This window comes from Corvus cornix, chromosome 14 (genome assembly GCF_000738735.6).
Source record: "Corvus cornix cornix isolate S_Up_H32 chromosome 14, ASM73873v5, whole genome shotgun sequence".
Taxonomy (NCBI): Eukaryota; Metazoa; Chordata; class Aves; order Passeriformes; family Corvidae; genus Corvus; species Corvus cornix.
Window position 1 is genome coordinate 5,512,290 of NC_046344.1, and position 12,921 is coordinate 5,525,210.

The window sequence follows — 12,921 nt, forward strand, 5'->3', positions numbered from 1 at the left end:
CAGATAATCCAACAAGGTAAATGCCCTCCAATGATACCAAACCTGTCAGGTAAGTCACAGAGCATCAGTGCAGTGGCCACAGTTCTAGTTTTCGGTTCTTTCTCATTTCCACAGTCTAACTCTCACACCACACCACAGACAAGTGCAGATCAGGACTCCTTTCTAACATGGCCATGATATCTTCCCAAACCAATGGGAAGTGGATGTCCCCATGACTCTCTCCGTGAACCTCATAGGCTGGTTTCATGCTATCCTGCATAGGGCCCCGAGCTGGACTTTGATGATCCTAGTGGGTCCCTTCCAGCTCAGGATATTCTATGAACCTATGACCTGTAAACCCCATTGATACATAACTGCTCATACTGGAGCTAGTGAACAAATCAGGTCAGTAGCCCACGGAGATGGTTTATGTTGCATATTTGTGGACCAACACTGCAAGATAATTTTTTCCCCTCTCTCAATAGAAGCAATTCATGCTGCAATTTAATGCCACCTTCATTTGCTACTCTCTTTTCACCCCTCAGGGTCTCCTGGCTCCCCTCAGGAAATCCTGGTGACAAAATCTGCTTCTGGGCTCACGCTGCAATGGACTGAGGGAGATTCAGGTGAAAAACCCACAACTGGCTACATTATAGAGGCACGACCCTCAGGTAAGCCCTGGGGAACAAAGGGAGTTTGGTGGCATCAGTTCCCTTCCCTCAGTCCATAATGAAGTGGAGAGGTTTTCTGCCATCCCAGTAAGGTAATGGGATTTTTTTGAGAGAACGTGTTTCCAGCCAGTATTAAGCTGTTACTGGTTTATTATGTGGTTTTGCATATTTTCTCCTCTTTAGGAGTAGTCACAGAAAATTACCCCGACTACTCTGGCTTTCACTGTGCTACATCACTGGAAAATCATCCAACAGATGAACTAATATAGTTAATAATTAAAACTCATTTAAATGCTTACAGCATCTTTCATGCGCAAGGACTAATAAGTATTTGCAAGCTGTATTTTGAGGACCACAGATAGAAATCTGTCTCCTTCTGCAGCAGAGCACAGCAGCTAATTACTGTTTTAATGTTAATAATAGGGCCAGGGCTTCAGCAGCACATACTCATTTCTTCCCCCATTTGTTCTGCAGGGAGGGCGTTGAGGCGGGGGGAAGGAATCCCCCATCACCACAGTTTTTCTTGGTGCTCTCCCAGAGCTCCTTTGCTTCTGGGATTTGCATCTTAGTGAAGCTGTTCTCTGCTTTTTCCAAGTATTTCCCACTTGGCCAAGGTAATTTTAAAAGCCAGTGTGTGCTCCAGCCTGATCGCAGCTTGGTACCCCTTGCAAATTCAAAAAGCATGGATTTCCTAGGAACTAAGTCATTGAGGAAAGCCAGTGAATGCTGCCAGGCCTCTGTGTAATCTCCCCTGATAACTTCCCTCCACTCTGACAGGGAATGTTGATAACCATTCTCCGGGTACAGTTTTCCAGCTGGTGATACATCTACCCGCTCCTTGTTTCACGTGGGCCGTGTTTGAATGTCACCAAGTCAAAAGCTTTGCTGAAGTCAGGATAGATGATGTCTGCTCTTTCTCCTCTATTGACAAGGTCTGCTACTCTGTCACAGAAGGAAATTAGACATGATTTATACTTGACATAGCCATCTTGGCTGCTGGTTCTTTCTTTCTCACTTCTAGGTGCTTACACACTGCTTGATTATATATTGATTAAATGAATGCTTATCTGTTTGATTATATAGAGGATCCTGTTTCTTGTTTGTGTCTTTACTATAAGGTTGCATTTAAAACCAATGATTTTAATTACATTTAACCAGACCAGTAACAAAATTATCAAGGTCATCACTGAAGATGCAGATTTCCATACCTGCCTCTGACAGAATTTGCTCTGTAGAGAGGCTCTGCTCTGATCCTAAAATTTCTTTCTTATTTCTGTCATTTAACTTGACAACTGTTTTCACAATAAAAGCAAGGGAAATATGTACCTTCTCAAAGCACTGGGGTTTCCCAGAGTGATCAGGTTTGCTTTTAATTAGAGACATGACACTGCTGTGCTTCTGTTTCACCTACATCAGCTTTTTGAGTTCTGTCCTTATTTCTTCAAAAGTAGAAAATACTTTCTTATTTGAACAGCACTGTTAGGTAGCAAGTTAAACCAAACCTATTCATTTAAAATCACTTACCAGCTTACGTTGCCCCCAGACAGGCTTTTTGTGAGTCAGAGTATTTTAGGGGGAAACCTGCAGCCCATGTACAGATTGTTTGCAAGCTTGGAAATCCAGCTCGTGCGAGTGGTGACATTGGAAGCTCATCCACTTGACTCCCCGTTGGATGTGAACCAACATTTCACAGCTCATGGCTAAGGATGTAGGATTTGGGGCCCAGTCTTCTTGAGTAGGAAGAAAATAGTCCCTCTAAGGCAGGTCTGAGCTGCATTAACCCTGGGTCACTTCTGTTGGCCCCACTCCTCTGATCCTGGAAACGCACACAAGAGGTCTTATTCTCCCACTCTTGCAACCTGACTGTTGAGGCATTTAATTCCTCTTCAGATTATTTTAATCCTATTCATGCTGCTGTAGCGAATGAACTAGGCATTAGTATGCTGGATTCTCATCCTTCGTTCTGGTTGCAGCTGTAGGAAGCGTGAAATGTGATCCAGGAGAGGAGACAGACTAATTGGAAGATTTGCTTATTCCACCCAAGCATCGGCTTCCTCTCTGTGCTGCTTTTCTTCCTCATCTCTGCACGGAAGAGTCTGAAATCTGAATTACGAGCTTAACAAAAGCAGGGAACTAATTCCTCCTGTCAGGGCTGGTCATTCAGAGCAACTCCTGTTTTAACATCATTCTAAGAATTTGCTTTTGCATGTTGATTTATATGGGTAGTAGAGTGTGGATTGGAGCAACATTTGTTTTTAAGGAGCTGTTGTTCCAAGAGAAGAGCAGTTGACTTGTGCTCTTCACGTAAATCAAGAAAGGAAAAGATATTTCTCCTTATGAGGTCAAAAAAGGGGCGTTGAGCAGACAGATGAAAAGATTTAGCTTGTTGCCAATATTTAAATGCAATACCACTACCTTAGTGTTTCACATCTCAAGTGTCATCTATTATAGGCCTCATTACCCCAAACGTTAAATGCTGTATCATCTCATTTTCCCTGCTGTAGTTCCCTGCCAAGACACTTCCATCAGAGTAGGAGGATGGCTTTCTGTCAGAAATGGCAAACCCTACTCCCTTTTGTCACTTCCCCTCGAATTTTTTGGAGCCCTGCTGTGTCTCCCAGGGCTCCGCTGCCCTGCTGGGTTTAGCAATGGTGGCAGCAGGCAGCTGAGACTGCTCATTTGATTTCCCTGTTTCTCTGCTGGGTTTATGGAAGGTGACCAGGCTCACTACCTCCTCTGCATTTTGAGTACACTCACAGGGATGAAGCAGGCAAACCAATACTTTTTCCAGAGTGATCTGTGCTCGAGGAAGACATTACAGAAACAGGAGAGTTTTTCTTTTCCTTCAACTTCTCTGTCCTTGGAGAAATGGATTCCAGTTTAGCTCCTTGTGCATTACAAGAAATGCAATTAAGCAGGCTCTGTTTCTGCCACTGTAAGTGTTCCCCAGACATCAGCTGGGCTGGCTGAGGAATGGGGAATAGATTGTGCCCTCAGCTTTTACATACAGAGCAAAAGACAAATGGCACAGCAACATTAAGGTTCCAGTGCTGCTGGGAGGAACGGAGAAGCTGTCTTTACCTTTCCCAGCTCCAGGTCACATCCAAAGGTTCCTCTCACTGTGCTTTACTGGTGGGCACGTGGCCCGTACATTCCCAGCAGTCTCACACAGAGCTGCCTTCCCAGTGACCCCCGTCTGCAAGGGAGGTGTTTGTGTAACACCCTGGGGATCCACATGCCAGAAGTGGACCTGGATATGGAGCTGCCCCATGAGACCTCCATCCATGGATGGGCTTGTGCAGAGCAGCCATGTTGGTGTTGGGTCGATCTGCCTCACAGAATCATTTAGATTGCAAAAGACCCCTAAGGTCCAACTGTAAACCTGACACTTCCACGTCCACCACTAAACCACATCCATAAGTGCCATATCTTCCTAGCTTCTGTCACCTCAGAAAGAGCCTCCCTGACCCAGGACAAGTAGACGGAGATTTCCTTTTCTGCTTCCTCTCCCCACTATGATTTTGGACTTTGTGTGCTTTTCCCAAACAAGGGATGATGTCAGGTATCTGGAAGAGAATTGCACCTTAATGGAACGGTCTGGATTGGAAGGGACCTTAAAGATCAGCCACTTTCAACCCCCTGCCATGGGCAGGGACACCTTCCACTACCCCAGGTTGCTCCAAGCCCCGCCCAGCCTGGCCTTGGACACTACTAGGGATGGGGCAGCCACAGCTTCTCTGGGCAACCTGTGCCAGGGCCTCACCACCCTCACAGGCAGGAATTTCTCCCTGATATCTCATCAAACCCTGCCCTCCGGCAGTTTGAAGCCATTCCCCTTTGTCCTGTCATTCCATGCCCTTGTAAAAAGTCCCTCTCCAGCTTTCAAGCTGATGCGTTCCATGAAGGCAACAGACACTTTGGGAAAGAACCCATCTTCTTGGAGCAGGAATTGTCTACCTCATAAATGCTGGGTTTTGCCTCCCACGCCCCGAGGGCAGCTCTCACTTCAGTTTCCTTTCTGGTGTCTTGAGTAGTGTTTTTCTGTTTTCTTCCTTTTCTATTTATTTTTAACCAAATGAGGGAGTGCAGTGTCAAACATGGACACGAACCAGCAGAAGTCAGTAAATTCAAAGTGAAGGGTGCAGCTGCATCCCCGGCATCTGCCATGGGGTCTTTTTTGCTTCTGCTGGCAAGCAACACACCAGGGCTGACAGTTTGTCAGCCTTCACTTCCCATTCTTGTCCTTCCACTCCTTTGCATGATAATCCAGCCCTTTGCCTCTGACAAACACAGCCATGTTTTAATTGTGTCCTCTGTAGGAGGAACACCAGTGGCGTTCAGCCGGGCCTTAACTCTCAGCAGCTTCTCCCCTCATAAACCTTCTAATGTGTAATTAGGAGGGAGCTTTATGGCCCAGCTCTCCTGCTCCAAGAGGGGACGGCTCGTGTTTAAAACCCAAATAACTGACAGCTCTCCATGTCCTGGGTTGTCAGTGGCTGGATTTAGCAGAGCTGGGAGCCTCCCTTGCTGAGTGACAGCTTTATTTGGCATGGAGACCCTGATTAATGGCCTGTGACGCCGGGCTGGCCCACGGGGCCACGGTTGGCAGAGCAGCTCCTCTCCAACATGGGCTGAACACGGCGTTAGGGCAGAGGTGGTTTCACCGTCCCCCATCACGGAGATCCTCTCCCCGTGCCTGAACCTCAAGCTCAGATGGGACAGAGGCATCAAGGCTGGGAGGTGAAGAGCAAATCTCCCATCAGCAGGACTAAGGATGGGGCAGGGCTGAGGAAACCTGGACAGAAACAAGGAGCAAACAAAAATTTCTCTTTTTTGAGGAGCACTCACTTTTCCATCACACGTTTAAGAGGCTGAGTGCCCAGCAAAAGGCAGTGGGGAATGAAAACAGGGATGGATGTTACTGAAAAAAAGCAGCAAGGGCAGCCTCCCTCGGGATGTCCCTCTGAGCCCTGCACCTGTTGGGTGCTGCAAACTTTGCTCCTCCCAGTGGTTTCTAAGAGTTAACACCCAGACGATGTCCCAGCCACAGCATGTGCATCTTTCCTTCCTAAACTGAGTGGAAAATGCTGTGTATGGTACACTAACGATTTTCTACTGAACTTAAAGGCCAATTTTTGCTATCACAGGTGACCTTCTAATGAATTCTCTTTCAGCTGAACTTCTAACATTTAGAGCACACCTGGTTTTGAGGAGGGGGGGGAGAGGTGCAGTGAAGGAATTCACAAGTGTGTGTTCAATACTTAATCTCAAAGTTCACCACTGGAATAAAGGGATTTTTTTTAGTTTGGATATCTCTGACTGTGATCGTTGTCTACAGTGAGGGGTCTGGATTTTCCAGATGGATATAAGATAAATTAGTAGAGGCTCTGTAATTAAAAATCGTGTTGGCCAGGGCTTGGGAAGCCACAGGCTATCCTGTGCATGGGGGTCAGCAGTAGGGAAGATGTAGGACATCCCTCTTCCCAGGCTGTCTTCTTCTCACCACTGTAGCTGCATCAGCAGCTCTCTGGGACCCCAGGGACAAGGAGCTGGGTCCCATTTTAGAATCATTAAGGTTGGAAAAGACCTCTAAGATCATCAAGTCCATTAACTCAGCACTGACAGTCCTACCCCAGGGAAAAAAGCAAAGTTTTGACAAAGATTCTTTCAGTGAATGAAAGAGAGATGGGCCAGTGACTACGTGGCCACCATCCAGCATCTCTGAGTCCTTGTGAGACAGAAATACCTCTGAAGAAACACCCTACAGCATCCTTTGCTGCCCCACACCATCACCACCACAGCCAAGGGGACAGAGAGGAGGAAATGCAATGTTGACCTCCCAGGGGTGATTTTCCCAGCTTACTGCAAGCTTCACAGAGCAGTTAAATTTACACTTCTTGGTCTGTTGGGTTTTCTGCACTGTGCACCCTGATAGGTTTGAGAAAATGAGTGAGAAAGTGTGTCTGAACAGTTGTGTTTGCTGTAATGAGTGCTGAACATTCACTTTTATTGTTGCTTTTTCTTTCCCTATTTAAGTGGCTTTCAATGCAAACAAATTGCTTTTCAGACAATTCACAATGGGCTCAAATTCTCTTATTGCTGTTTACAAATGTGTTTATGAAAGCTTAGGCAATTCTAGCAAATATGGCAATATTTTATAGTCGTGAGATGCATCTTCTGAGTATCAGTGGCTGCAACAATCCAACTTTGAAAATGGATCCCTCACTCTACCCTCTTCAGAGAAACTAAATCCCAAACTTCCTCTTTATTACATTGTAACTTTATGTGGTAGAAATAATCTCGGCTTCTATTGCCCTGTAAAAGGGAAGTCAATATTTTATCTCTTGTTTTATAGCCATTGTAATACCCAGCTAATACATAACAATGGTACATTATGATAACTTCATTATAGCCTGATCATGCTGGTGAATAATGTATTGGTCCGAATTTTAAGCATGGCAGGAAAATTACCTATTTTTATTGTTCTTTGGTGTTTCTCAAATGCAGCTGGAACAATAACATTCCAGCCTGCTTTTTGCATCCGCTGAGACTGCCAATCCTCCCGACCAGAAAAGCTGTAGTTTGGGGGCTGTTACTCATTGTGTGTGTCACCAGACGTGCAGCACCGTGCAAATCACTGAGCCAATATTTATTGGTGCCAAAGCTAAAACATTCACATGGAAATGCACCTGCAGTGTTAATCAGTCCATCTTTGCTGCTATTCCCCATGGCACAGGAGTAGGCTGAGGGCCAGATCTTGCTCTGCTACACCAGCTCAGTTCTGGAATCGCTGCGGTGACTCCAATTAGGTTACACTCAGGTAAAGGCAAAGCAAATGCGAACAGCTTCCTGCCTCACACTGCAGCAGAACAAGTCACTGAGGGTAACACTGCTGGCTGCTGCTCTATTGCTACCTTGATAACACCTCGAGCTACAGAAGTCCTGCTGCTGCTCGAGTCTCGCAGTGCACAGGACTGTCTTTCAAAGCAGGCAGCTCCCACGCTGAAGTCGTGTCTGTGGAGAGGTTATTCATTGCTGTGGGACATGCAGGGAGAAGCAGATATTACTGGAAGAGCTTTGATAGCTAGAAGTGAAAGCCCAGTGGGATGCTTGTGAGGTCAGGTCTGTGAGAGCTACACTGGGTAGGTGAGCTGAGGGTTTGGCCCCACGCGTAGACAGAGACTCCATTTTCTCAGTGAAAGTACTGGGCACCAGTTGTTACTGGGAAGCAAACTGGTCAGATTAATGCTTGATTCCTGCCCTCAAAAAGTTTGAGTGGTATTTTTAATTGTAGTTGGTTTTGTTCCTACTGGTACCAATGTCCATCTCTTTGAAAGTTCATTCCACTGCAGTTAAGTGAATGTAAGGTTACAGGTGTGGATCAGGGATGGGAATGGTGCCTGGTCAGGATGTCCATCAGGATCAATGTCAGTATGGCTGTTGAGAGCCAAGATTACCCTGCTGAAACACTCCCATCAGAATGGCATTGTGTTTCTAACTTTAACAGCTTTATAAAAATAAACAAAACTCATTTCTATTTAAAACTGCAGAGCACAGAGTGCAGCACCAGCTCTGTGCCATGCAAAGGACACAACTCTATTGCTGTTATGGAGCAAACAGCACTCCAGTGACACCAGTCCCCTGGCACGGGGACACCAGTCCCCTGGCACCAGTTCACAAAAGACCACACAGTGCTTCCCAAAATTTATGTTAGTCCACACCTCACTTGAGTGCTTCAACAGCAAAGCAAATTTTGCAATGTAAAAAGCAGGCAAAACCTTTGTGATTAGGACACATTAATAATTTACTTTGGGTTTACCTGATCTGTAAATGCCAGAAGTGCTAATGGGTGACCTTACCCAGTCAGGAGGGAGTGGCAGCTGTTCCAGCCAGCTCAGGTCACTGTGGGTGCTGCTGCTGGTTTTAGAGACCTCTTCCATCTGGGCTATGATAAGAGCCCATCCATAAATGCATTCACAGATGGGGCCTGCAGGGCATTCTGACATCTGTGTGTGTCAGGGGGCAGCCTCCAGGTGAGTGTGTCCCTGCCTGTGGCTCCAGCACACAATTAATGACAACCTCTCTCACTGAGCAGGTGGAAGTGCCAGGCCACACAGTTGATGCCATTTCTCTCCTTGCTGCTTTCCTAGATGAAGGACTCTGGGACATGTTCGTGAAGGACATCCCTCGCAGCGCCACCTCCTACACAGTGGGCCTGGACAAACTCAGACAAGGCGTCACCTATGAATTTCGGGTGGTGGCTGTCAACGAATTTGGCTATGGAGAACCAAGTGTTCCTTCTGTGGCAGTATCAGGTAAGCATGCATTTTTTTTTTTTTAAATGTCTTTTTCAATGGAATTTCCCGAGGCTGAGGGAGAAGAGGGGAAAAAGAAACAAACCAGAGTCTCTAGTTGCAACAAATAATCAAGGGCAGCTTGCTTTCACTTGTTTTAGGGTAAAACTGAAGTAATACAGTGGTAAATAAAGGTTTGTAATTATAGTATGTTTGATTCTCAAGAGGAAAAATGTGCATATGACATTTTTAAGCTTGACAAAGAACCTACTTGGTGTGTTTATGTGTCAGATGTCTTGTCCTAAGACTAATTTACAAAGTCTGTAATTTGCTTTTTCTCAGTTAATAGTCTGTTGTTTTGTTTGCTCTGATTTCTTTTTTTTTCTTTTAACTCTGGGCTCTCTGATAAACATTTTCTGTGTTAATTTGTATTTAGCTCTCACAAATACAGAAGTGTAGTTTCACAACATTATTCCTGATAATCCTCTTCACTGGCAGTCCTGGTCCACTGTGATACCTCCAGTTCCCTCCACCAGAACAGTTCGTTGGTGATGCTCTGGGTCTCTTCCCACTCTCCCTGCTCTCTTCTGCTTATTCCCAGTAAACAGGGCTATGACCTAATCATGCTTCCCAAATCCCTATGAGCAGCCCAGCCCTCTGATTTTCTGAAGGGGCTTGAATACCTTGAAAAGCAAATTCCCCTCATCTTGCCAGGGCTGGGCAGCTGGAGTCCCTTGGCCTGTGGTGAGGTGAGGTGAGAGACCTTGCCCTTGGGAAGGCTTTGCTGGGTCTCCTCTTCCCCCCACTCTGCTCCACGTTGCTTTTGAGCCATAGGTTTCATCCTTGCTGTGCCAGCAAAGACAAGGATAATAAAAGAACCTGATAAAGCGGCTCTGTGATTCAAAATTCTGGAGAGTCCTGAGAACCTGGCAGTGCTCCAGTATCTGGAGTGGCTTTTATCTCTTTGCTGCTCCAGTGAAAGGCAGGAACACCATTCAACAACTCCCCAGCAGGCAGGAGTAGCAAGTGCTGCTCTCGCCATCGCGGCTGCCGCGCTCGTCCTGACACAATTAACCACTTACCCCGTGAGAGCTCCCATGGATTTCACTGTGAGTGCTACCCTTGCTTTTCTTCTTCAGGACAAGGGCATGGACAACCCACTTCAAACACCAAGAGTCAGTGTTTTTCCTATCTGTGGTTTCACAGAGGCTGTAACACAGTGTAAAGGACCAGCAGTCATGTCAGTCTTTCCTCTGCTGGAAGACGTTATTCCTCTGAAGCAGGGCATGCATCTCCTTGTGATGCTTTCTATAAATAAACTGCTTGTTTGTAAGTTCTCCACTTGAACAGAACTATTTAATTCACCTCCTTTTGATGCTTCAGTGTTCCTCTCAAATTGCTGCATGAAAGTAAGAGGCTTCCATTGAGATTCAGTCATAAAAGTATAAAGCATTTTAGGCTGGCCACTTCAGCTGGCACAGGGAGGTATAAATTGCTCTGAATCTGCTCAGCCCAGCATGGCTTGTGTAGTTTGCCTTTAGGATTTTATTGGCCTGGACTGGCCTCCTAGCAAAGAAAGAGCGTGGCTGCTTTCCCCTGCTGCAGAGTACCCAGTGAACTGGAACAAATTTGAGCTCGTATTGTCAGGCTTACAACAGAATTTTATTCAGATCCAGGCTCAGGACAGTCAGAGAAAGAGGGAAAGAGGATTTGGTGATAGTGAGGGGTTGAGTTGGTCTCCTGGCATCACCCATTCCTGCCAGGTGGTGTTCCACCTTATGGACTACAGGGAAATTATATCAACTGCTTGTGCTCAGCAGCTGCACTTTTTCCCAAAGCTGAGAGAGCTCAAGGGAGGACAAAGAGAATATCACTGCAAGAAAACAACAATACTTATTACTTTAAGCCACGACTGACAAGGTAACTCCAGAAAGGGGAAGTTAGTGTCATTTTGTGTTTCCACTTGAGGTCAAATGGGGTGAAATGCCCTGAGATTGCACAAAACCCAGGCAATTGAATTGATACCCCTGTGCTGCACATCAGGAGAAGTGATACAGAGTAGCAGTGAATGTTGGAAGTCAGAGTTAGTGGAGGTGCTGAAAGACATTAAACCAAGTGTACTTTGTTCCCTGGCACTCGCTGTATTTTTCGAAGAGCCACTGAAGAACATTTTGGCAAGGCAAGCCCCCCAAAAAATGGAATAATCATGGGTCATGGCAAGTGTATTAGTGGTTCCCTTGACCCAGGGAGTGCTAAGTTTGCCATGCTCGAGAAATGTAGGTGTGCAGAGCTGTGGGAAGAAACCTGCCTCTCTTCTCTTGGTGATAACTTCTTCTTAGCTAAGAGCCTCTGGAGCTGCTCCAGGGGTGTAAAAGGTGCTTGTAGAGATGGAACTGGTTGCCCAGAGAAGCTGTGGCTGCCCCATCCCTGGAAGTGTCCAAGGCCAGCTTGAACAGGGCTTGGAGCAACCTGGGACAGTGGAAGGTGTCCCTGCCCATGGCAGGGGGTTGGAACTGGATGAGCTTTAAAGTCCCTTCCAACCCAAACCATCCTGGGATTCTGTGCTGGAACTGTGATATGCTCCTGTTCTCTGCCATCTTAGAAGGGTCAGCAAGCCCCTCAAGAGTCTGAACCCCCCTCTCTCCTGAGCACCATTGGTGAGTCATTGTTCACTGTGGGGAACAAGAGAAAAATTTAAAGGGACATAAAGAGGAACTGTTATTTGTTTTCTGCTCTTTCAGCACAAACAGAAACCCCTTTCTACGAGGAGTGGTGGTTTCTGCTGGTGATGGCTCTCTCGAGCCTCATCCTTATCCTGCTGGTGGTGTTTGCATTGGTCCTGCATGGCCAGAGCAAGAAGTACAAGAACTGCAACGGAGGTAAGGCACCGTCTCTGTGCTGTGCAAAACTCTCAAGAGCTGTGGAAATCAGAAATATCTTTCCTTTGAACCCCTGATTTCCTCAGCAGGGACTGTCTTTAGAGCTATTTTGTTTGGCAGAAGACTTGGAACTTTTTGCTGTCTGGTTTGGTAGAAATGGCTTTTGTCTGTAGCCACACTGGATCAGGATTTGGACACTGACCAGCCATGGGCTCGGACAGGACAGCATCTGGAATTCCCAGGGACTGCAGTAAAAGCCAAGGAGTCTGGGTCAAACACTTGGCAGATAAAGAATAAGGAATTAGCCAAGACTTCGTCTAACTTTGTCATAATTCCCTGATAGATGGGGAGAAGAAGAAAGATTCTGCTTCTCCATGGCTGTACCAATGTGGACATTCTAAATCTCTGTGCGTGAGGACTGTATCACAATTCCTTTATATTGAGTGCCCTGCATCTCACATTCCTTCCCTAAGCCAAGCTGCAGTTGCTGGGCTGGGGGCCAAGCAGCCAGGAGGTGTCCTTGTTATCTGGACCTGTTAGACTTCAACACATAGTGAGCATCAAGCTTTGAATTTTCCTTTAGTTATGATTTGTACCAGCCTCCTTTCTTGAAAGGAAACAGGAGCTACCTGCTCTGTAACCAGGAATGTTAAATAGTCCCCTTTCAAAAAGCCTCGTTCTTGAGCTCTGAATATTTTTTTTACCTTTTCTTCTCCCTACATGATGAAGTCCTGGGAGGGTTGTTCACATGTGTATTTCTCTGATAGCCTCCTCCACCTGCAGCAAGAAATTGCTCTGATGCCAGGAGGTGCCAGAAAAGGCACATTAATGAGCAGGATCAGGTGGACGGGTCTTTGCACTACCCGTTCTTAGGGATTAATGTAATGAAGTCTTCCAGGCAGTATTTAGTAATTCAGTCCCAAAGTGAAGATCTTCTCTTTCTTTGCAATTCACTTCTAACAAGTGTTAGAAAATCAGATCTCAGTCCCACGAGATAGAAGATGTATGAATACCGTGGCATTTTACCAAGTTAATACTATTACATATTTGTATGCACAGCTCGTAGGAGAGCTCTCATGTTCTTAGTTTTACTGTGTT

General features: G+C 46.0%; 1 protein-coding gene across 7 annotated transcripts in view; it reads left to right on the top strand.

The window, feature by feature from the left end:
- Positions 1-12,921, top strand: part of SDK1 (sidekick cell adhesion molecule 1) — a 387,822-nt gene that overhangs the window by 360,815 nt on the left and 14,086 nt on the right. For all 7 annotated transcript variants that reach the window (XM_039560133.1, XM_039560134.1, XM_039560135.1 and 4 more), the window contains 3 exons: positions 525-650; positions 8,801-8,965; positions 11,686-11,823. In XM_039560133.1, the coding sequence (XP_039416067.1) occupies positions 525-650; positions 8,801-8,965; positions 11,686-11,823 (429 nt within the window). The remainder of the gene's footprint in view (positions 1-524; positions 651-8,800; positions 8,966-11,685; positions 11,824-12,921) is intronic.